General features: G+C 39.6%; 1 protein-coding gene across 4 annotated transcripts in view; it reads right to left on the minus strand.

Annotated features, from left to right (window-relative positions):
- Positions 1-1,190: 1,190 nt before the first annotated feature.
- gabrg2 (gamma-aminobutyric acid type A receptor subunit gamma2) overlaps positions 1,191-26,523 on the minus strand; it is a 44,038-nt gene continuing 18,705 nt past the window's right edge. The window contains exons 6-10 of one of the 4 annotated variants that reach the window (XM_026372948.1): positions 26,156-26,293; positions 11,027-11,179; positions 8,933-9,138; positions 7,159-7,182; positions 1,191-4,888 (exon numbers count right to left, since the gene is read on the minus strand). In XM_026372948.1, the coding sequence (XP_026228733.1) occupies positions 4,610-4,888; positions 7,159-7,182; positions 8,933-9,138; positions 11,027-11,179; positions 26,156-26,293 (800 nt within the window). In that variant the 3' untranslated portion in view covers positions 1,191-4,609. Of the gene's footprint in view, positions 4,892-7,158; positions 7,183-8,932; positions 9,139-11,026; positions 11,180-26,155; positions 26,294-26,523 lie in introns of all 4 variants that reach the window. The other 3 variants (XM_026372947.1, XM_026372950.1, XM_026372949.1) reach the window with 3 other exon arrangements.

Raw genomic sequence — 26,523 nt, forward strand, 5'->3', positions numbered from 1 at the left:
CACGGGTGAAGTGAGTAAAAAGTGAGCCATATGCAGATTGCATTATTCATGGAGGTCTCCCTCCACTCCCAGCTCTGCACTCGCTCAAGAGCTTGTACCTCTGCTGATGAAAGGGCTAGCGATGACAGCACGGTGCTGTGGTACACTGCGGATGGTTGTATAATAATCAGAGGGATACACTGGCTGTCTCTGCAGCTGCCACCATGCCCAGTGGAGGGAGAGGTGCCAGCACAGGGGTCCATCAGCCAACTGCTGTTCTGTTTCAAGTGCACTTTCCTGGAAGGAAGAGACTCACTGGACAGGACTAGAACATGCTGTGCTATTCCTATACACTGCCCTATTAAATGGAAATGTGCTTCTGGTGGAGTTATGTCATGCCCAAGCTAATGTCCGTCGCTTTTCTGAAAATAGGTTAATACTGAAATGACTTTATGCATCACATACTGTAACTTGGTGACATATGGTTTGCAATTGCCTCAGAATTTAGCAGTTAAGTGCACAATATGCTTCCTGAAAATCTTTGGAGGGTGTAGGGATGCTTCAAAAAGATATAAAGTTGGCAGCTCATCAAGGTAACTGACAAGTGCTGAAGTGGTCAGGACCATTAAATGTTTTTTTTTTCTTCTTCTACAAGGGGAAAATTAAACCTTCCTGGATAATTTGCAGACATAATAAAAATGTCTTACCATGTCAGTTGTAACATCTATCCAACTGAGTTCTTGACAGCTGATCAAATTATAATCAAATTAGAAAAACAGGAACTGTACTCGAATTACTTGTAGACCCACTTAAATCTGTTGTGATAGTGTGGACTTAAGTGGCCTTCTTAGTTCATCTTAGGATGGTGCATAATGTACATTTTCAATGACCTGATTAAAGTAGTTACTTCAAATCTCCACTATAGAAAGAAGAGGATCCTGCTCTTACAGCAGATTGTATTTCCCAGATATGAAACCATAATAATGTTTATGCAATTACTTTTTTACCCCCCAAGATTGTTGGCAATGGACACAAACAGTTCAGTGCTGCACAGCTGATATAGACCTGACCGTTTCCCCTAGGAACTGTTGCCGCAGTGACCACATCCCCCTACTTCCTATAATAACGTTGCTTACAAATCTGTATCGCTAAAACACCATTAAAATATTACAAATAAATCTACTAGTACTGCCAATAATACAACACATTGATAATTGCAATCATTTTATTGTAAAATTCCACAGCTATGTGCAATTCCCTTATGAAAAGGATTTTTTTCCAGTACATGTATAGTATATTATGCAGACCCTAACAGAACTGATCAGTGCCCCTTTTATACAATACTCAAATATACATAGATGGCAAACAACTAACATACTGTATGTATGAGAATCATATGAAATTTATTTTGGATACCTTTTACCAAGCTTTGTAATTCCACTGTCTTTTTCAGTTTTGTGCAGTTTGACAAAATACATAACAATAGAAAATATCTACATGTGCTGTTCATGATGTTTCATTTGTGGGTCCCAAAATAAATAAAATCACTTTGTCAAAAATAAGTCAAGTGTAGTAAACGTCCAAGTCAATGCAGGCAAACGACCAAATGAAGCGGCGCATGAATTAGTCCCAGTTCTTCCAAACATTCCAGTTTGACTGATGAGATATTGAAAATGCACACTACACTTCAGTACCTTCCATTCACCTGTACACCTCTGCATTAGTTGTAGCGTGCACAAAATATATTAAGTACTTAACACATAGCTTTTTTTTATCATAGAAAAAAAAGTGGTTTTCTGCACCACTGTTGAAACACAAGACATGCATCATTCTCAGTATGATGGGTTTGTCAGTGATGTCAGATAGTCTTCCTGTTGACCATGATAATAGAAAGTCTGGTCTACATTTGAACAGTTTATGCTTTTGGTTACCGTAACAAAACAAAAAAAATACGACAAAACGATAACGACTGAGAAAAAGTCCTGAACGGCTGCAAATCCACGTCTGTAAGTGAGCAACGATGTGGTTAACATTTAATGTGAAACATTTAATACAAGAAAACGTATTTTCAGTTTCAGCAAATGCTTTTCATCAAGAAAACACTGCACTGTGGATACGTGAATTAACAAGTGATGTTACAGTTTGATATTCTCTATTGCATGTGTGTCTGTTTGGAACTGTACGTAATCACTCTGTTACACTTCTTTAAACTACTGGACACTGACGATGACCAGCCTACAATGCTATTGACAGTGAGAGAGTATTTGCACACTGAAGACTGGTTTAGACTATTTAGTGGCAGCTTTGGAACACAACAGGACTACCATTAAATACAAAAGGGGAAAAAATCTCCAGGGAATATGAGAGAAATTTGGTAAATGCATATGTTAGTATCACCAGTTGATGTTTTATTAATAATAGCAAATACTAATACCAACAACAACCCATGTGGTGGTGGAAAATGAGGAAATAATAATCACTTAGACAAGCAAAAATCTTTTTCCTGGTGGTTTGGGAACTGCTTTTTTCTGTTTTTTTCCCCTGAAAATATTTAATCTACTACTCAGAAGCTGCACAACAAGTAATGTTGCAACTCACTAATTCAACGGATATAACAGTTTGACAGGCCTTTGTGAGAGTAGTGTACACTGACCACAACATAGAAAACACAAGATAAATAGGCTCAAGCTCCATTGACACACTGAACAAAAATGTATTATTGATATAAATGACAGCATTCTGTGTTTCTTTTTAGGGGCTATATGAACATGAAATACAATTTCATTCAATAAAATAAATAAATAAATACCATTAATGAATAAATAAATAAATAAATACCCCATATTACCCCCAAGTGTTTGACACAGTCAGTCCAGTATAATACGATAATCTAACTTATTGTATGATATACTGTGACAAGGCTGAAGTTACAAAATATATACCCTTTTACAAAATCTTAAGGGATTGACAAGTGTTTTCTTCCATTCGTTATTTATGTACATAAACAATGCAATTTACATCTAAGAGTTTGCAAATTATATCGAAGCGCTGTCTCTCATTTGTTGCATACTCATGTCTATCAAAATTGATCGTTAAGGGGTTGTAGTTCGTTCTAAACAAATACTGTTTTGTTGCTTTCGCCTTGTTCTCCAATCTATTCATACATCACAACATTCAAAGGAACTTTTAAGAAAAATGAAAAAAAATATTTATTTCTGCCCAACCAGTGAATCAATTTCCTCATTATGTGATAATTTATATTGTTGTTGTGTTTGTTCACAAAGAGACTGGAATTGAGATGCTCGATAATAAGGCTCCCACATCTGTTCCCATCACAATCAGATGCCCCTTTTTAGCTTGAATGAAACTCTCAAGTTTGTTCTTGTTTGTTTCTCGTTTTTAAAAAGAGAATGAACCCTGTTCTGCTGCAGAGATTTAAAATCGTCCTACAGCTGTCTGAATTAACATTTTCATTCAAGTGTAGATTAGTTGGAATTCCTCTGTTTGAAGGCAAACGCTCAACCTCTGGTTGCACAGCTGCAGTTATCACTGCTGTGTAAAGGATTTAAAATGATTAGTTTGTATGAGGAAGCCCAACTTGTTGTTGAACAGTTTCTCTTGGAAACACAACAGCACTGTGCCATTATGTAAATACATGCTTTTAACATCAAATGGAGAAGAGAGGATGAGAGGTCAGTGTTGTCTATACTGTAAGCTAATGGCTGCAAAGAAAATTATATAAACCACGTCTGACCTGAAATTCAGGGCTGATCCTCCGACTTGTATGCAAAGATAATTCCCCAACCTAAAAGCATAAACTGGGCACATTTTTATTATTTCAGTTTTCAGTTTTCCTAGAAAAAAGTATAATTAAATCCTGAATGATAATCAACAGTGCTATTTTTTTCCATAGCTAACAATAGAAGAGCAGAAAACATGTTGATTTTTGGCCTGAAAGGTGCATGCAATAAATGTAAACCACTATGTAATAGTAAAATATATACAGTGTGTACAGTTGAGCATTGTCCATAAACAGCATCTCTTTGTTCATGACCACACAAACTTCAATGTTAAGTTGTGCTAACATATTAGCGAAATAACTTAAAAGTAGCATTATTGACTCTCAATGTCACTGTCTACCATAGCTATATTAAAGTGCGTCAGATTTTGTGTTTTAGTATGTTACCGTAGGTGAAATTAAAAAAAAAAGTGGCGATAAATGATGAAACACAGGTAATGCAATTTGAATTTCCCCGTGAATTACTATGTACTTAGTTTGTACTGTAGAGGGAATGTATTTGTCTAAAAGTAGCTATAAATAAATAAGTCAACTGAAAAGAAATGAAAAGGTAATTCCAGTTTTAAAAACTCTTGTTAAATTGCTCACACAATCGATGTTGTCACAACACATCTACAAATCTCTTTATGCCAGTAAAATGTAATGCTACAACATTTGCAATATCTCTTAAAGTTATCAGAGAAACAAGATATGAAGATCAGAATTAAGAAATTAAAGGAAATGCTTTAAATCAAATCGTTTCAGTGGGTCCCTTCTTTCAAATGTCCCTTGCTGGCGCGAGCATATGTAGAATGCAATGAATGTATGATAAGGCTCGATACACACCAGGGCCTAAAGATAGAGATAGGAGACCCAGTAGACCAGGTTGAAGAGACCAAACGCAGTGGGGAAGAAGATGCGTGCATATGAGTCTATCTTTGCGATGCGGATGTGTAACCTGCCGTGCCGCCAGGCTCCAGAGCGGCAGTCTTCGAAACAGCAGAAGAAGCTGGTACAGTCCTTTCCGTCCAGACACTCGTAGCCGTACTCCTCGTCCCGCTCCTGCATGTGTGTGGCGTTGTTCATCTGAATGGCCGTGGCTGAGCGCGGACGGATGTCTACCGTGGGTGTCTGCTTTTAACAGGGCAAAATGACAGTTAGCCAAAAGAGCCTCGGAGTGCCATAATCAAGATCTCACCTGCATAACAGGGGACCTCATTTCAGCTGCCACTTTCTGTCTCCCACTTCATTTTTTGTCATTAGACAGCAAAAATGTCATTTGCACCTTCAACTTGCCAATGGACCCTTGTTAGGTCAGGAAAATACAAGTAGACCAGCCTGCGGTTTTAATTATTGAGGCTTATAGAGATAAATTGTCAGTCCCTGTGATGCAAATTACACCTTTGGGCTGGGGTTTATGTGAAAGCTTAGGCAGTCATAATATACATTAACCAGCTAAACAAGCTAAACAGCTACTGCTGGGCCATGTCCCTCAATGTTTTGTTCTGATTACACTAACACTACTTATGTAAAAATATAGGGCGTAAAGGGCTTAGGATGCTTAGTGAGGCGCTTGTCACATGGCACATGTGCACCACACATCTCCGAACTTCTTCAGCCCACTCTTCATCACTAAATAGGTTAAACAAAGCTCTTTCTAAATTGTGTTCACCACATGAGGGCACAGGCCTTTCATTCTAAAGGATGACAATTAATATTCAAATAGACCATTTTCATCAGCTTTTATCTCAGAATGCCATGTCACCTTTGCACAAATTGGAATTCTGGCTGTTTGGCAGATTAAATGCCGTCCCGTGACCTTGCTGATAAACTAGCATGTGAAGCTCATGATTTTCAAAAGACACAGTGAGTTGAGCATATTCCAGAGTTAGTGTACACCGTGCCAGCTGTTATTTGCTCTTTAGGCTTTGTCTTTATAATATAGGGGCAATGATGGGAAAATGACTGCACTTGCATTACCGCACATGAATTGTGATACATTTAAAAAATAATTAATCCTTTTAAAAACTGAAATCAAATACTTTCTTTTAATTCCTCATTCTTGCTGTAAAAAAATTAGGTCGTTGCAGTTTTAATTTGAACATGGCATTATCTACTGTGAACATGCAGCCTCAAACAAGCTTAAAATATATTAAACTTGATTGATGTGTACATTCCTTATAACTTATCATCTTGCCCAACACTAGTGCACACACCTGCTGTCCCTTTGAAAACGATACATAACCACAAACAAAACAACATAAGGTTAGTTTCGGCATTTGTCTCCATAATGGACAGTATGTTGAGTTAATGAGGGGATTAGCAGAACAGGTTATGACTCGGTTCTCAAAGGGGATTGGTTGCACTGGAGGAAGCGCAGTGGAAGCTCAAGCTGAAGGAGCATTAACAGCATCCTGCCGCATGACCTGGTCAAGCTGGGCTGTGCTGAGTCGGTGTTAGCGAAAAGAAGAAGGAAAAAAAAAGAAACAACACAATGGCTTTGGCAACTTTAACTGACTGAAAGTAGACGACCTCTCAGAGAAGACAAAGGGCAGAAACACTCGCTGTCTTTACTGGATCCTCTGGTCATCTGGTTAAAGCAGAATATTTAATGTGAGCGTTTCCAATACTGATTTTTCAGCAATACTTTGGCTTTAGGCTCACGTCTGGGCAAAAATCTTAAAAATGTGTCTTTCCAAGTACAATATTGATGTGGACCTCTATATGGAAAAGCTGATTATTTTATATTGGCTCGTGTGTTAGGTTAGGATTAAATTTAGATTTTGTCGTAGCTCCCACCCACTGTGGGTGCTTTTTTGGGAGGTATTTAAAGATTAGCATGTTAATCTGAATGGACCTCCAATTGTAATTACAGTTCACACAGTGCAGAGGTTGTCTGTTTCAGTCTGTTAAGGCTCTGCTGACTCTGTAGGTAGTGTCAGGTTGAGAAGCCCAACAAACACAGATATAGATTTAGTGGCAGGAGTGGGAAAGAAGAGGAAGCTATTGCAGCAGCTGCTAGTTCACTGTGGCTACAACGACGACGACAACAACAAAGAGTGAAACAGGACAGAGGAAGCCAGAATGAGTCCACACTGGGCCTGGACTATTACATTCCTCTGGACATGGGTTGTGCTAGATGCTTATTTGAATTTTAAAAACTGCATAAGTACGTCTGGCTGGCTGCCTCCGCACTGTGCACTGCAGAGTGCCCCCTTTTTTTAGCGTTATCTCTGGCACCTATTTAGTAACTGAGGAGGAGAACAGTAAGAATGCAGGTAAATAAAGAGGGAACAGAGAGAGGCATATCTGCTGTTGAACAGACTTAAAAGCAGTGAGGTGCTGGGGGCTCAAGGAGCCAAAATGCAGCAGACACATGCAGTCAGACACAGGCAATATACCTTTGAGGAAAAGAGCCGGAGGAGCTTTTGTCCAGATAGGAAACAAAGTATATGTAGAATTGAAAGAGAGTAACAAAAAACAAAGAATACATGTAAACAGAGAACAAAAACATCAATAAAAGCAAATATGAACACAAAGATAATGTGTGAAAATTACAAGTACTGTACTATCTAGCTCAAAATGGAAAGAGGAAATTTACTATAGAGGGACATACATGTTACAGACACACAGGGGAGATGCATGGTGGGATATAAGTATCTCACATGCTCCTTACACCAGCATCACCATAGGAAATATATCACTGCAACACTAATGAGATTAAGTAAATATAATGCATAATTCAAATGCTCCGTTAGTGTGACATCGTTTTCACATCATGGTTCTTATTCATCGAACGATAGCTGCATCTCCACCTGATAGAAAAAAAGAAGTGAACAAACAACTTGTCCTTTCATTAGACGACTGCACCTGAATCATTTTCCTAGTGACTCAGCTGTTGGTGAAACCTCCCCGACATGACTGGGCCCAGACTAGCTACTGGATGTACTTATACGCAGTGACTGTAGGAGTGCAGACAACACATGGTGACTGGAAAAGAACACGACGGCTACAACGGGGCTTGGTCAGAAAAAACTAATGTTTGGACGCACTTAAAAATCAGTCCTAGTAAAAACAAACTGACATTTAACTGATATTAAAGCAACTCACAGGATTCACACTAGCTACACTGCACAGCACTGAAACAGCTTTCAACTAGTAGCAGAAACTTTTGAAGTTTAATATACAGTATTTCCTCGATTTCCTCTTATGTGCACATCTTTAACAATTCATGGACATCAAAAGAATTTCAGTCAAAGGCCTCCTTTTCTTGCATACTTCCTTCTTCGTTCATTTTGGCAAGTCATGCAGAGAATTTAGAAAAGCCCCTCAAACCTTCCACTTCATTATTAATTTATTCAACTACGAGACAGTTAGACCGTGTGCAAAACCTTAGTCACAGAGCCTGAAACTAGAGTGCCCCACTTTCCCCCTAAGTTCCAGTTCAATACTCTTCTTCACCCAAGTGCATTTTACTTAGAAGTTTAAGAATTAATGTCTTTTCAGGTGAAAGCAGTCCAAAAACATGCCATGACTTTAAAAACTGAGATGATTTCAGTTACCTATGTACAACCCTTTAAAAAGTAGCAACAAACATTTACAAAAAAAGATTAAAAATCTTTCATGAAGACCTTAAGCGATAGATTTGGACTACTTTTCAACAAAAACCTCCACAGCCATAGGCAGGCCCTCGCTGACGAGGAAGAAGTGCTAGTCTTGCAGTTGAGGGTAAATGTACTCAGCTCTGTAAGTGCTCGTATATTTGGGCCTTTAACCGAGCTGCTGTAATCTCTCGAGGGACTTAAGGCTCACACAAGGCCAACTCTCCTATCATGTGACATGGGTCTAAATTACAACTGTAACAGATGTGTGATGGTCAGGGGAAGATTCAGGCTGCACGCTTCATTCATTGAATAATTCGAGGTGATGGCCCCTGGGCCGATGCTCCCTCAGTGACACTAGGCTGTGTGTAGATGTTTTCTAAGGCTAATCCCAGGGGGAGGGTCAGTTAGTTTGCAGGGTGAAAAAAGATTGTGTGAATACTGTAAAGATGTTACACCCTCTCATATACTACATACATCAAAATAATAGTGTTGTGGTTATAATTGTCACATTGAGGAAGCTTTTTTGTTCATAAATGTACAAAATGTAATAACTATGTAGAAAGATACACACCGGGTTTTTCTTCTTCTTGTCCTTTTTGGCACTCGGCTTCCTGTTGCTGACAAAGTAGTGCAGTGTTCCATACTCTATAAGTGCAGCAAAGACGAAAATGAAGCAGACCGACACAAAAAGGTCCATGGCAGTCACGTAGGAAACTTTCGGAAGGGATTTCCTGGCAATAGTACTCAGCGTGGTCATGGTCAGCACAGTAGTGATACCTGGTAACGAGAGGAGAGAAAACAAGGAAAATGAAATTAGCTTTAACAAAAAGAAATGTACTGTTAATTCTAACATTAAAACAGGCATCTTGTAGCTTAATGTGTTGGTAAATTTGTCACGAAGTTGAACACTTTGATTTCCTTGTTTCGGTGCTGAAAGGTGAAGTAATAATAACGCTGCACGTGTTACTAACATGGCATTTTCCCCAAATAGTTTCACAGTTGGAAAGAAGCTGAAACCAAGTCCAAGTGGAGATTCAGACATGCAGTGGATGCTTTTAATCATTTTCACAGATTGTGTGCCAGTTTTTCAATGTGTTAATGCATTTTTTAAATCATATAAGTGCTCATACATTTTTTAGTCTAGGAACACGTTTTTTCTAAATATTTCAGTGTAGAAGATACATCTTTCAAGTTACAAATACATATACTGCCTAAGGTGAACACCACTAGAGAATTACAGGTCTAAACAAAATTGAACCAGAGCTCCACATAATAAAAGTCCTGACAGATGCTGTTGCCGACATCCACACGGAAATACTACATTCCTGAATCCACCATCTGGTAGCCCTCCACCCTTATACTCTCTCTGCTTGTTTCTAATAATAATAATGTAGATGGAGGATGGCACATGATGACGAAATGTGTTTTTATACTTATACAACAGATTACCAAGAGCAGCGTCACAAGCACCGACAACAAGCGAGCAACAACAGGGACCGCCTCCTACCTTTCAATAGAGCCATGCACATAAGAGGACTTGTACTGAAAAGATTTATGTCTAAATTTAATGTGGGCTAGAAAACATCAGTCTGCGTCAAGATTAACACTGCAGCATTGTGAGTGAATTGATATATTTCTGGATGGCATTGAAGGATTAAGAATTATGTCATCTGCATTAATCTGCTTCCCAACCACCTGGCTTTCTGTACCCCCTACATCATCTTTCAAAGAAGAAATTAAGATATTTGACTCCTGGTACCATTCTACCAGAGAATTAATAGTGTTATTATTTCAACTGTGAATCATCTCTGGATGTGCCGAAGCACAAGAAAACAAAACAACCTATTTTTAGAGAGATTAATGATGGACAAAGTGCAATGAAGATAATGAGGTAGAATCAGGGTTTCTGCCTACAGGGATTGTTTTGCATTCACTTAGGCCTACTAATGATCACGTCACATATGCTTATGGTCAGCATTTAGAGTTTTAAGGGTGCAAAAAGAAGCTGACCAAGAAAAATTTATGTAGCTGGATCACAAGTGAACTTCGGAGATAGTGTACGTGATGCCAAGGGCAAGTTCAGAAGCTGACAAATTTTCTTGAAATTCTCTTATTTGGCCCCATTTTTTCAATCCGTGTCCCTTTTTAGCATTCAGAGAAGAGGCCACATGCATTATTATTGTGCTGAGGCTGCATCTCTTCCCTGCTGCACTGCATAATTAATGCCTCGTTAAGGCATGCATGAAAACATATGTGCCAGAATAGGCTCTTCTAATCAAGATGGACTAGATTCCCAAGCAGCTGCCCTGTCTCAGGGGGGAAAAGACAGAAGACAGGATGGCGAAGGAGAAGACAACAGGAAAGAAGGGAAGAGGAGGCAAGAGGAAGCTTAGGTGCAATATGAGGTGGTGCGTGACCACCACAGGGTTCTTGATGTGTTTCACAGCAGGGAGTAATTAAGGCCAGGATGTGAAATGAACCTCACCAGTGGATCTACAGCATATGTGTGTATGGAAAGGTAGGCTGGTTATGAAACTGAACTATAAGCTGTCAAGGCTTGATGAGCAGTTACATAACTAGATATGGAGCCTAGAAAACAGTAACTAAACCATATGTAGCTGCATCATGAACAAAATAAATCTTCTCAAGACAATCGCTGTGTTACCTAATGACGTCCTAGCAGGTACTGCATCCTTGTTGATCCAAAATGAGACCCAGGAGAGGACGACAATAAGGGTGCATGGGATGTAGGTCTGGATGGTGAAGTAGCCCATTCTCCTGCTCAGGTCAAAAAAGACAGTCAGCACCACATAGTCCCCTGGAGAGAGATAAAGAACAGGAGAAAAGAGACATGAGAGATTCAATGGGGATTACATTTTGCTAAGTTTAATCGTGGCTAATCATTATTCTTGAATATTGATAGTTGCAGTCTGTACTAAAAATCAAGAACAAAATATCAGAACATGTGTATCAAAGAGAAAGTTAAACAGTACTTTAATAATTTATTAAACCATTGCACATTATCCAATATGAACAATGAAAGCTGTCAACAGAGACACCACGCATGGAAAAATGCTGTTAAATCACAGACTGATCAATACATAATGTAGTTTAACTAAAATCATCACAGCTTGTTTGCCCAGGGCAAGTCGAGATCTAAAATGAAACTGAGTGATTCAGAGCGGCCGAGCTGGCCTTGCTTGAATACACACATGCAAACTCTCGTCTCCTGCCAGTAGTTAGCTGCAGTGTGAGCACCAGCATCCAGCTGATGAGCCAACCCTGGGCTGCCCGTCTGACCCCAGCAGATGTTCAGTGTCAAGAGGTTGAGGTTAGCTGAGCCCAGATAGACCTGACCCTGACAATATAGATCATCTGGCCTGACTGTTTCAAAATGCAAGCTAAGCACACGTTCGCTCACACACACACACACACACACACACACACACACACACTTGCAAATATGCTTCTAATATCCTTGCAGTGAGGGTGAATTGAGCCAGGATCAAACAGAGAGAGAGCCATGTATGAACAATCTCATCACACATAAACACACTCCAGTAACGGCTCTGTGAGCCTGACAATACATCGCAACCTGCCAATAGTTCCTGTCGTCTTGAGCAGTCTTCCCGTGTTCCTGTCTGTCTGTTTCTGTGAGTCTAATGGCACTTCATGGCTGGCCTCCAGCTCAGTCAGTTGTCTGCTAATTGAGTAACATCAGGCTGTCCTGGCCTCTCGGTATGGCTTGTAACCTGCAGGGCACAAACCTACCCTCTCTCAGCCATGTATCTACATCGAGAGAGAGTGTGTGTGTGTATGTGTGTGTTTTTAAGCAACCCCAGGACATGGAATCATGTGCAGCTGGGAAATGAACAGCTGGCTAATAATCTTCCTCATGAGAAAGGGCCGTGCAACGCATAATGCAGTTTATTGAAAAACAACCAACATCTGTGTATTTGTGTGCTAATGAGAGACAGAGAGAGACAGAGATGAGGATGTCACTGCTTATTATGTCTGCAAACGTGTGCACTCTGTGTGAGTGAGTCCTCGTGGTGTCTGGACAGGAACCAAGTCTTTCTGATTTATCCCAGCATGCGCCTCTGTTCACCCAGCCATTGATGGCATCATTAAACAAACCAAGTGCAATAACCCCAGCTGCACAACCATAACTATAACAGTTCATATCGCCACGTGTCTTTTCTGCTGATGCAGGCAGGTGCGAGGGATATTACAGTGCTCTGCCTCGGATTGTAGGAGTACGAGAGACACATGAAGGCTGGTCTCAGGGGTCCTGCAGCCCACTATTTTGTTTTTATTAACATTACATTAGCAGGGGCCCCAAACCAGGACCCCTGACAGCTGAGAAACTGCCAGTTAATACGTTTATTTCAGCTTGGTCAGCAACGCAAAGCCTCCTTCACATTTCCTCAGACTATTAATGATAATGGGCTTTCCACCACAGAGGTGAGGTCGGCTGGTGTAAGACACTCCTGCCATACGCCTCTCTTTATCTGTTTGCCAGTTTCATTATAGGCCACAGCACTTGCCAGAAGGACACTTTGAGGAGGTGTTATCGACCGATGCCCTCCATTCTGGCAGCCTGATGTATCAGTAACAGGCTGCCAGCCATTACAGCTCTGTAGTAATACATCAGTTTGTTAATGACTTCCTGATTTCACTCAAAACAAAATGATTTCTAGTCTCCTCACTGGTGTTTAGCTGGGATTTCACAAAATTATAATATGAGGAGGTGCAACTAGTTTAGTAACCTGGACAACACCTGATACTTATATGTGTGAATTTTGTAATTCATAAATTAGATTGTGCTTGTTGGGATTTTGCATTATAGAATTCTTAATTCATAATTTTGCAGTCTTTGTAATTATTCCTGTAGGAGATGTTTTTGTTTCCTAAAAGTCTACAGCATTGGTAAATATATTGGTACAGCATTGGTAAATATAAATTATTAATATTTCATATATAGTATTTTATCAAAAACTTTACAGATGATTCATAAAGCAAAACTTTTTTTATCTAAAAATTTCTGTTAGGTCTCCAATAAATACAATGATCATTTCAAACTTTAGTTTTTATTTTCACAGGTTGCCTTTATGTTAAATCTAATTTGAAGATCTGAGTGTGTAAAGATGTGTCCACTGGGTGAATACAAAAAAAGTTGTGTTACACATTTAGCACTGACGCTGAAGGAGCTAAATCTGTTACTTCGCAGTATCCACATCAGGACCAGAAGAGAATCTAGTAGAAACACACTTGACAGCTAGAATTTTTGTCTCTGTACTAGTGTAATTATCCACATGTTCTTCTCTTCCCCTTTCTAATGAAGTTGTGTAGCAACATCTACCAGCACTTACTTTAGCAGTCGTCTTTTAATTGACAATAATGCTCTGATCTGGGGACAAGATTGTGCTTGGGGCCGTATGATCAGTGTTGGTTGATCCAATAAATCCTTCTGGTCAAAGCAACCTGACCTCTGCAACCCTTCCATCCTATGGGACACTTGGTGATCAATAGCTGCAGTAGCTGGCTGCAGGTCCTACTCCCACATGCCTGCACGTCCTGCCTGGCAACTTCTACCCTCCTCATGGTGTCAGCTTCGCAACTCACTCATTCTACTTTTCTGAGCATTAAAACATTCATGCTACCAAATGTAAAGGTGGAAGCTCATTAAAACAGTTTCAATTAAAGGACAGTAAACGCATCTGACACAAACCTAAAGGTTTTTTTGTATTTTTCCACACTCATTGAGGATGTTCAAACATGTCTTGAGTTGGACCCAGTTGTGAGACATAGTGCTGCGTGGTGTTTGGACAGACTTCAAAGACATCCACAGTCCACTTACATGAGAAGCTGGAAGCCATCAGATGAACACATCGTGGATTAATGCTGGCGATGAGGAAAGTTCATCTTCCATCACTCATTTCAAAACGTTTTGGTTGATGCAAGAATAACAGCAGCTGCACAAAGCATCATGTTTAGACTCTTTCATTACAATAAATAGCAGAATTTGATTATTGCTGCAAATTCATCTTTAGATTTTCCTCTTGAAATATTAGCATTAGCTATACATGCAGCAGATGTCTGCACACTTTTTCACACCCATATACAAGCTCGCCTGTGTGTGGGATGGGCCCAGTCTATGTCTCATCCGACTGCAGCTGGGATATCAAAGCAGTCAAGCTTTTTGAGACTGCGTGCCTCCTAATGGGAGCACTCGTGCTAACCTTAGCTAGATCTCCCCATCTGTCAGCGCCAGCAGATGTGAGCATGTTCACAAGACCGTTCACACTTTATCTTCATGGGAACTACAGACAGCTCTCATTTTCACAACTGTTACCACTAAAGTCCTTCTGTGGATCAACAATGAATATGAAGTCGCTGTGATCTCACAGCCTTTAGTTAGAATCAAGCTCCAAGTAACAATGTCCATTTCCATTAATCCCACAGGTAGCTTCAGCGTTTGCTCTTTAATAATAATAACAGAAGTATACATTTGTGTTAAGACTTCCCAATCCTGTGAGTCATATTGCCATAATTGCACTGCTATCAATTCAATCCACTCCTTTGTGTTTTCTTTAATTCATGAATGAAACATGCTGACAACAGCTGTGTGAAAAATCAGCCATGCAGACAACAGCTCAAAACTATTGTTTGTATTAAGATATGGTTGGAAGTGTTTTTATTAGGATCACACATTTCCCTGGCAAAAGCGATTTACTACAAACTGATGTAATCTACAGAAAGCAATAAAAACTTGGCGGGGATGATCATTCATCACAGAACAGTACAGCTTTGTTGTTAAAAGCCACAGACACACGGCAGAGGGAGAAGAAGAAAATATCATTCTCCCAGTATGAGCCTTATACTGTTGTAGAAATACAAAGATGGATGTTGCATTATTATTATTAATAAATACAGATAACATTCTGTACTTGATGACAGTATTGAATCAGCCAAGAGACAAGTTGAACCCAGTGTGGCTGTAGATTATTGGAGAACATCCACAAGGGAGTCCATAGGAATGAAATATGGTAATTCAGAAATGCTGACCAGAAGAAAAACAAAACTGTCACATGAGAACATTATTGCTGCCAGCCAGACTGTAAATTGGTGTGGATAGAGATGGGCAGGAGAGACCTGAGGCACATGCTTGCCATCCAATGAAGGAAGACAAGCCAGACACATTGCAGAGCTGCTGACAGTCCGTCTTACTGAGCTCATCTGCTGTCGAGCGTCATCTATATCAGAGATGACAGCAGATACTATAGTGCATGGGCGTGTGTTTTCGAGAAAGACAGGAACTTTGCTAATGACTAGGGTTATGTCATGAATGTTTGCCACGGTCAACAATACGTAGACACGGTGTTAACTCACCACTTTAGCTGACATGACTTAGAGCTATATGCAAGTGATTAAATAGTTACCATGGCTTTGCGTTTTGCCTTCTCAGGCTACTGCAGCGATTCCTAACAGACAGTGGGTGGCAAGATGATGTCACGGTGGGAAAAAAAAAGCCTCAGCATTGTGATGGTGAGTAACTGCAGCAACACAGCAGTCAGACAGGAGTCTACAGAGTTTGACTGCCTTGTTAACGTGTTTACGGTGACAGGGACAGATGATTATGCCTCTCTTAGACACACTAATGGCTCTCAAATTATTGAGAACAGGGCTGTTTATAGGATTTATGACAGGTAGGAAGAAGCTGCCAAAACAGTTTTCCTTAACATTATCTGAAGAGTTAGTGGGAAGCAGAAAAACAAGTTAAAAATCTTCTCTCTACAATTAAAGCAGATGATGGAGTCACATGCTCCTCCCATACCTTCATGCAGCAGAACAAGTGGTACATTTCAAGTGAGAGCTTCAGCGCTCACCAGATTCATTCATATGCCAGACTCAGTGTTATACTTTTAGTGCCTGTAAGCCGTTTCTGCTTTTGACATTCTTATCAATGTACTTCATATACTTTGCTTCCCAGTTACAGATACAGTAGTACTGCAATTACTATAAAAACACACAAAGCATCAACACGTGTTGAAAATGATTGATTAATACAGAAAACAAAAACTGGTGAAATAATCAATTAAAAAAGATTGTAACAAGTAAAAGGTTTTCTTATTTCATGTTTTATTTCTCCACATTTTGGGTCTAAAAGCTCTATTAGTCTATTAGTTTATTTCCATCACGTCTATAATATATATATATATAATTAAAAACAAGGGCGACACATTCACAAGTTACTTCTCTGACGTCTCTCTCAGTTTTCCGTTTTATCTTTCTTCGATCTTACCTCGTCTAAAAATGGCTTCATTATTTCTTATTCACACACTGAGGAGAGATGCGATTCACACTCATTAAATAAGCTCCAAGTTCTAAAATTCAACTCTCGCTCTCCTTTCTCCCCGTGTTTAACATACTGTATCACCTTTTTTTTTTTTCCTGGTCTTATTTTCTGTTCTCATCACTTTGGCCAGTTTACAGGACTTAGTCTCACTAAACAGTCACGACACTGACGCCTTGACTGATGTGCATTACCTGTGCTTCTTTAAAAAGAACAGATTAGCTGCAATTTGAGAGCAAGAAATACAAATTTAGTCATCTGTGTGCAGTGATTGATGGCCTCTTGCTTTCAAACTCAGTCTCACCGTTTTGCAGGTCAAACAAAACTACGAAAGTAGTTTATAGAGTTGGTGAACGGCTACCTCAGCAAACTGGATTATCTTAAGGTGCACAGTATCAATTTAGTAATCTGTGTTGTAATCTGACAAAATTTCTACTCTCAATACAGTAATCTGTTAAATGCTACCCTCCTAGTTCCTCCCTACAAGGCTGGTGCATGATACTGGAGTAAGTGTGTTACTGCATGAACAGCTATTTGTTTGCAATGACCACACCATCCTGTATATAATTAGCTTCCATAGTAATAACAAGTGTGGCTGAAAAGTGCCTCAAACAGAAAATCGAAGGGTGTTGTCACACCAGCCATGTATTTCATGGCATAAGTAGGAAATAAAATGATCCTATGTGAACAACAGAGCAGTAATAGTTTGTTATTATGTATTGTTACTACAAACCCTGCACATCTCAATCAAAATAGACATCTGACATCGTTATTTTAGGTTAAGTAGGTTCAGTCAGAGAAGTCTGAGTTTTGCACTAAATGGACCAACAAGAATCAGTTAACATTCATTCCATCCTTTTCTAGTGTATTCCTTAATCACAGATGCTGTCAGGAAAACTCTCTATTGAAGGATATCTTCAGGATGATTTCATAATGGCTCCATGTGCTGGCCTTTACAATAGCAATAATGTAATTTAAATTTAAATTGGATGGATAAGCTCAGACAAACAATGTATGAGCCAAGACAATCAGTGCCTGTTTCACTGCCAGTGGCTTTGTGCTATTACAAATTACACTTTTGGATCCCTGGTTTTAAGCTTTGAAACCTAATTAATCGTATTCAACAGAATGACTGATATGCCCAAAACTAGAAAACGCTGATTTTCGCCTGTGCATATTCACATTAAAGTAGTGGCTTCTTCTAATTACCTTAATAATCACAAAGCCTTGCCAAAACAGCAATCCCAGAAAAAGCACATAATATGACCTACAGTAGCACACTGCAGTACACCTCATAAGTAAAATGTGCTTCTTGTGATTGAGTTCATTCACAATCACCTCAAACAGTTAATGGACAGTTTCAGTGAAGATAACATTAATTGTTTGTAGACTGGTCAGTATGGAAGTCGGTCAAACTTTGACGACTTAAACATTTCTCCAGTGTTAAAGACAGTGCCAATGTCTCTCATCGATATAGATATTGTTCTCTTTTCAAGGCTCGACATGGTGATATCATGAACCACTACAGAGATCTAATATCACAATAACAGAAAACATCTTTCATGTCCCACAATTCTTACTGTTAATTACTTTAAAACACTGGATTACAGAATATTACGTGACACCAATCAGCTGAACCAGAAGAGTAACCAGGACCCTGACAGGGGACTTGATAACTGCACCACAGAGTGGCATCAACTTTAAACCACTTTCAGCCTCTAAAGCGCTTGTCTCAACAGGGTAGGAGGAGGAAACTGTTGTTAAAAGGTCTTTTCACATGCAGACACAAGCATACATGTACAAATTTCCATTTATAGGTTTAGTATTAACTGTCTGATTAATACAAAACCTTTTTTTTATGAGTCTGTCATAAATAAATAAATAAGTCAGCCTCTCTTCATGCTTTACAGGAATACTGTGTACTTTTCTAAGAGCTACACACTATAACAATATTCACTTCCTATTCAGATCAGAGCAATATTGGTCCAAGCACCCAACACAACATCTGATCCTACATTTCAGATTTCCCTTTCTGCACCATCAGGCTTAAAAAAAAGTCTCATCCACACTTGTGCAGCATACTTCAAGTCTGACAAGTGTCCGGTGTTACATACTGTTACAGTGACAGAGATAGTTCAGGCTGACAGACGCACAAAAAGAAGTCAAGGACACAGACTGCTGAAAATGTCATCTATGACAGCTTTGACCTGTTTTAGTATTGGCTGAACATCCTTCAGCTCATTTCTCATCTTTTATTTATTTATTTTTTCAGGTCTCGGCCAGATGACGTCCATCTTTGTCGACCAGGATCTCAACCAAAAATCAGGAGCTATCAACTCTTACTTTTGTATAAATACACTTGTACACCTGTTCAGAGGACTGACAATCCTACTGTACCACAAAGAACTGTGGCTGATGGGGAGAAAAACAAGAGATTTACCTTCCTGAAGCCTTCTCTTCTTCTATCGTTTATTACCATTCCCTGTTTTTAGGTGTTAATTACCGGCTTATTAGTCTGTCAACTGAGAAAAGCAGAGCGAGAGAGAGAGAGAGAAAGCAAGGGAGGGGATGGGGTAAGTAGGACACAAGAATACACTGGGCGCAAAATAAAAATCAGAGTGAGCAGAGAAAAACAGCTGGAAGGGGGCTTGGATAGCGGAGACACTTGTAACTGTGAATACTGTATAAATGTATAGGTTGGGTTAGCATGTGTGCATGGGGGATGGGAGAGATGATGGGGAGGAGTGTAAATTGGTATTTAACGTCACAAAAGGAGGATTCTGGCTGAGTCAGAGCATTTTTCCTCCCACTCCTGCCCATCACAACTATCACCCAGAAGCCAGAGGGAGAATGCACAGAGAGAGGCGATGGTGGGGGGAGAGTAAAGGGAGGGAGAGAATAGAGAGCAGCTAGTGTATTATAGCAACAGAGTCACACTACAGCTAATGGATTGTTTCTGCACATCTTCACCTTTTATTTTCAGCAAAATGGAGCGATCGTCACACTGTGATTAAATTACTGTTTTCATATACCACATGAAGTTATGGATAACCTGTTGTGTAATATATTTTATTCTATTCCTGCTTTTGTCCTGTATTTGTTTTCCTTTTCCTTTTTCAACAATAAAACCGGTCTGTGAATTTAATGTATTGCATTCGATGCCACCTTAAACCAATATTTGAACGTTTTCCTGCTCTGTTTTTATCTTTCTATTGCTCAGGTATCTTATTGTGTTTCACTTATTTATTTGAATTATTCGAGGACAAAATGTTCATTAAAGTTATGCGCTAGAAACTGGAATAATTTTGCACGAAATGCTTGATCTTTCAAAGGTGTTTTATTTGATTAGGGATGCAATGTCTCAGTAATAATAAAAAACTACAGGCATTTTGGTTTTATTGCTTTTTGTCTCACTTTATCTTTCCTTGATTAAACCAGGCAGACAATGTCAAGCGTTGTTGCCTCTATGGCATAATTCTTTGAAGGAATATTATAGCATTTCTCCTTTAATTTGCACTGAATTGCTATTGGCTATGTGGCATACCCGTTGCCACACCACCGCTGGGACATTTCACAAACCTCCTGATGCCAACACAATATTGCCACGTCTGCCCTGCTTCTCTTTAAAGTGGATTTTCTTAAAAGAACAGCTTTGTTTGGCAGTGCAATGAAAACTCAACACAGCCTTGATAAAACCCAACTAATTACTGCATACTGCTGACACAAAGCTCAGATGTTATCCAAAGAACCAGTGACAATGATTTTCTTCTGCAAAGACCATTGGATAAGATCTGTGGGCTTAAAAGGAAAAAAGCGAGAGAAACTAACAAGCCACTATGGGCACCTGGATGACCACAGCGTTAAACTTTAAAATTTTACAATATACAGACTCAATCTTTGGCCCCATTCTAATGTGATTTATCACCTCACATTATGTTGTTGCAGCACTAGTTAAAGTTCTAGGCTCCCATTGAGGATCAAAACAACACAATGCACTCTGCCATGCTATAAGAAGACTCACTTGGCACATCACAATGGCTGCTTACATGAGTGTGATCTATATGTATACACACACACGCGCACACACACACTACTGTGCACATGCATATTCATGTGTTTATTCCACTGACAGTTTCCTCTTGCCGGGCTACATCCTTTCAAACACAGCGCCTCCAGATTCGCCCCATCAAAGAATCATCTGCAAACTGTGGCGCTCCGTAATCGGAAGAAGGCCACTGATGTGTCCCTGGGCTTTCTCCACTCAAACTGAATCACACAGGCGGGTGCACACAGACAACAGAGCTGCACGCCATGCCTTTTGGAAGGTCACTCTAAGAATAGCTTTTTATACATAAAAAAGAGCACACGCCGGAATGTGCATGCAAGCAAATGGACACATAGAGACATGTCTTAATTCATGTGCACAAGCGCAGACCAAATGCAGGAATACTGGCCACTGGCTGATGCATGCAGCCTTCATATGTGCTTAGCTATAATGACACCAATTTAACCACATCATATCTGTTAACAATCCCGTGATTTGATGCTGAGCAGGTTATTTGAGGGACAATAAAGAAAGAAAGAAAGAAAAAAGCATCAATTCCCTTTGTGTTTGGAAGGAAAACCCTGTTGCTCAACTCGGTAAAGCATGTTTAAGCTCATTTGTTTGAATGTGCTTGTAAAACAGCTGCAGACAGATCCCTGTGATAGAATTTGATTAGACAGGAATCCCGCCCATTTCTAAACAAAGCAAATCACTCATTCATCTCCCTTCACAACCTCCAATTTATCTTCCTTTACCTCCACTGCATCTATCAAACACTCAAGATCAGCATCAGTAATGTAATAAAGCAAACTGGTGACCATCGATGAGTCATCATGTTTAGTTCTTTCAAGCACTGATAGTTTTCCATTTAAGTCACTATATGCTTTGTGTACTGTATATTAATTTGTCACTTTAGAAACTAACTTATTTCTTATTATCTGAAAACTGAGAACTGTATATTCCACAAACTTTAGACCTGACCTTTTTAAACTAACACCCCGTGTGACATGAATTTTCTTTCAGGACTACTGAAATGCCACTGCTACCATCCCTTTCCATTGTATTCCCTTCACATTTGTCTGACCTTCCTCTTTCTTCTGTCTTCTCCTTATTTGCCTCTTGCCTGTCTAACAGACAGCTCCCAGCATCTGGCTCAACCCAGTCACAGAGGGGTTAACTTTGATGGTAACTTAACAGCAGCACTGAGCTTCAACAATCCTGCATACAAGTCATCTCTTTTAGCTTCTTTCTATTCCGTCCACTGGTGTCCTTTAAGGGTCCTTGCTTGTTAAAAGCAGCACCGAATCATATATATTTTTTTATTTTATTTTAGGCTTTAGAGTGTTTCCAAATGTGTGTGTGTGTGTGTGTGTGTGTGTGTGTGTGTGTGTGTGTAAATACAGGTATCAGCTTCCAGGCAGTACAGGCAGCCCTGATATGAAGTGACATGTTGAGAGACTAAATCTGTGGACACTGGCTGGGGGAGAAAAGAGAAACCAAATAAGACAGACAACCTTTATATATAAAAAATAAATAAAAAACTACAACACAACTGCATCAGAGCAGCAGATGGCATGTCAGCCCCCCTCCTCCCAACCCGCTTTCATTACAATATCACTCAGTCGTTCTTTAATCATGCATCACATTTTATCATCCTTTTGTTATTTAAAAAAATACTCAGACAATTCGAGCACAGATGCATGAACCTGCAGAGTAACACTGTGACAAGCTGAGCCCGGGAGAGACTGGCTTGTCTCATGGAATGAGAGGGGATATCTTCCTCTGGCTATTTGCTACAGTCATTGTCTGGATCAGGCCAATTCACCTGCCTGCCTGTCTGCTTTGCTCAGCATTAAATGTCTCTCTGCTGCCTCACCTGACCCATTTTAACTATTTTACCTGATCGTGATTCAGCGTTGTGCGTTAACTGAAATTGTGTAGAGTAGGGCTTTTAAGAATAACTAACTACAGTATAACCTTCCCAGCAGGACAAAGACTTGGAAACATGTCATCTCCTGATGAACAATGTAGTGAAGTACGATACACACCAACAAATGCTGAAATGAAAGCTTGACCTCGGGTTTGTCTTGTTGAAGGACCAAGTTCACGGCATTACAATCTACAGACCTCTGCTACCAAAACATCTTCAAGATTAGAAAACCCACCAGTCAGCGAGGCAGCAAACTTCAATGTATGTCAAAGTCCAGAATAATAGTAACAACAATAGAAAGGTAGTATTATGCAAATAAATACAGACATTATTACTATGAGGCAGTTCCATGCCAAGATTCAGATATCACATAACAGGAAACACGAAGAAAACAAACATTACAGTTGCAATCACATACGTTTCTAAATTTGAATGTGCATTTCACTAAAGTGGAAAAGATGATAGGGATAGCATCAGCTTGCAGAAACAATGAAAGGCACAAAGGTCTATAGGCATTTTGTTTGATAGCAACCTTAACTGAATTCTACCATCAGACAAGCTGGTTCATCATCTCAGTCATCAAAGAACAATCACAACCTCTAGAACAACAGTTTACCATTAGAATATTTGACTGCACATAAAACACACAATCAGGAGCCTCCCGATGATGCAGCATATTGGGCTCATCTTTCAGGAGCACTATCCGCTGCATGGTAAGTACTGGAGATAACTGGGTAATTGTGAGGCCCTAACAGACTGATTTTGGAGACAGATGTTGTGTTTGTGAATTTCGAAGCAGGTCACATATACAAACTGACTGCGAAATGAGACAAGAGGTCTCTCAGCCACAGTCAAGGTTCTCTGCTCTGACAAGACAGCAGATGGCTGTTTGTGGAAATAACAAACCAGATCAGAGAGAGAGAGAGCGAGTCAGAGGACACTGCACATTTTTCACCACAGCTGATCCTCCTACACAGATTGCCTTTTCATGTTATCACTTGAAATTTTTTTTGATTAAAACAGTATAAAGCTGAAGATTTAAAAATGCAGTCTTTATCTTTTTTACCATCTTGCACCACTTCAATTCAAGCTTCGGGTCTTGCAAAGTGAATGTATGCACAGAGGCACTCCGTCTTCCTCCCTGGGTGCGTAAGCTTTACGATGCAGTGACACTTCGTTGAACTGTGGCGAATTACAGAACGACTGGGTAAATTCCGTTACTCCCATGGCTGCTTTGTGTACAAGTGCATACAGGCGTGTTTCTGTGTAATTCTCAGAGGTTTGTAGGCCACAACTGAAAAGTAAGCTTTTTACAGGAATCTGATGTTGTGTATCTGATATTATTAGATAATTCTTTATCTGAAATATTGCATTTATGCCAAATATGAAGCTTATAGAGCACTGGTACCTCACAGAAAGAGCCTCTTTGAAAGAAAGCTGAACAATCAGGCACGTGTGTACAGAGTAGAGCTTTAAAAACAATCATTACTAACTAACTAAAACTTCTTTCACTTCTCCTGCTCGACTCTTTAACTAGCAGTTCGTGTGCCTCACAACAAAACTTGGGCTCTTTACAAGCAAAGCAGTAAATTAAATCACTAGACAGGCCTATCGGCAAATGACTGCAAGAATAATGGCCCTGCTGCCACATGTCTGATACAATGCATTTACTCCCAGTCTACACTATATTCTAAACAGATGGAATAGGTCCAGAAAACATCTGTCTCCCTGATCAATACTCCCATAACAGACTTTATTGAATATCTCATAAAAAAGGGGGTTGAGCTGAAATTCAAAGAGAAAATATTGCCTTACTGATGTTGTTAGGAAAACATAAAACAAATCTGGACAAATAAATGCTAAAATGGCTGCATGTCCTCCCGAGCAATTAGATATCAGGATTTATGAGGGGCTTTCACTTGTTCAAATTTAACAGGCTCCTATTTTAAATGTTCAGTCAGTTCCTCTAATGAGAGAGGATTCTCTTCAGGCCAAAGCTAATCTATGCTTTTGTTAATTCACAACACAGACAAGCAAGGAAAGGAAAACACACATTTCCATGCGGAACATTACATGTATTATACTGACCTCTCATTTAAAGCCGAAACAAACAAGCATATGCATACAAACATAGTTTTGGCTCTTCTCTAAAACATCAACGCTGTCTAGGGAAAGTAACTGCTTTTCCTCAAGCAGAAATTTATATTCCTGCATCATTTCTCACAGCATAAAAACAACATATCCTGAATGGATCCAGCTTTGTTGGAGCAAGGCATAAAGAGGAAAAGAAAAACCTAGATGTAGTAAGGTTTTAGCTTCTATATAGCATATAAAGGGTTTAAAAACTAATACATATTGTGCACGACTTGGTTCGTGTTCATTTTACCAATAGCATAGCACTAAAGTAGGTGGAGTCAGCATTCATGGGACTAGGCCCAGTTGGGTGGACAGAAATACACCAACTCCAGATTGGTGGGTTGGTTCCCGGGTTCTCAAGTCACTTTGGATAAAGTCTGTGCTAAATAACAAAATCTAGACTTATTCAAGTAAAACAACTTGCAACTTGTTCTCCTGTAATACAAAGTTTCCAGAGGAACATTGCTTACTAAGCACTAACATAGTGGGAAACATGACACTGAAATACAGTAAAAGTAAGTAAACGAGAGGCCTCCTCAGTGTCAGCTCATGAAGATCTAAGTGAACGGCACTGTACAACTTGCAGAGCAGATTTTTGATCAGATCCCACTGTATATTCAAGTATAGTCAAGTTGAATCTTATGAAACATTTCTGTCTTTCAAGCATGTGAGCAGCATGACAAAGAGCATCCATAGAAAAACATTTATCCATCTTGTATGGATCAAAATGCCAAGGACTGAAAAACACAAGAACAAGCAGTGAGTGAGCAATATTCACTGAAATGGATGGTACCCCATCTTTAAACACTGTTCTCCACTTCCTACAATAAATCCATAGCTGCTGCACTGTAAATGTGCCATCCCACTCTGACCACCAGATAGCTTTCTATTGAAAATACATCTGCCGGTTCCTCCGGGGATGTGAGGTAGGCAGCCCTTATGGATTTTACTTAAGGGAGTGAGGACTAAAAGTGGATAAAAAAACATCACAGTTCATGCTCCCATTTCTCCGAAAGTTCATGTTTTAAGGAGGCCACGCTACAGATCAGCAGTGATTCTGTACTAAACAAAGGTGTAATCAAAGGGACACCTAACGTTATTTAGTAACGTGCACAAAAGCAATGTCAAGAACTGTTAAGCCTGAAATCAACAATGCTATGTCGCGTGGAGCCAAAGAAATGCCTGCTCAGTTGCTCAAGAAACCACTTCTGTCTCATGTAGAAGACAATTATACAACGTCAAGTGAAGAAGAACAACCTTCACTGAATAAATACTATTTTTCTAGAGGCTTGTTAGAAAAAAATAAAGTAATAGATCGTTTTATTACCTGAGACGGTCCTCACAACCTCAGAGGTGTTCCTGAGGCCCACGAAGGAGAACTGGTAGAGCCTCCAGGAGCGAATGTCCCCAACCTCCACTGAGCTCCTTTTCCACTTGTACACAATCTCCTCCCTGGGGTAGCCGTCTGAACAAGAGAAAACAGAAGGTTGGTGCAAAAAAAACACAAAGACTAACATCCATCCCTGATAGGAAATATCTTAAGACTCACAAATGCTCCCTGCTATAGAAAACAGCATGTTGCAAGACCGTTCAATAGGAAACAAAACCACGGAGCATAGTCTGTTTTATTTCAGAATAATCCATACTCACAGTCAGCTAGCCTGCAAATAAATTATTTCATGAAAGCACTATTAT

The sequence above is a fragment of the Anabas testudineus genome, chromosome 14 (assembly GCF_900324465.2).
Source record: "Anabas testudineus chromosome 14, fAnaTes1.2, whole genome shotgun sequence".
Lineage (NCBI taxonomy): Eukaryota > Metazoa > Chordata > Actinopteri > Anabantiformes > Anabantidae > Anabas > Anabas testudineus.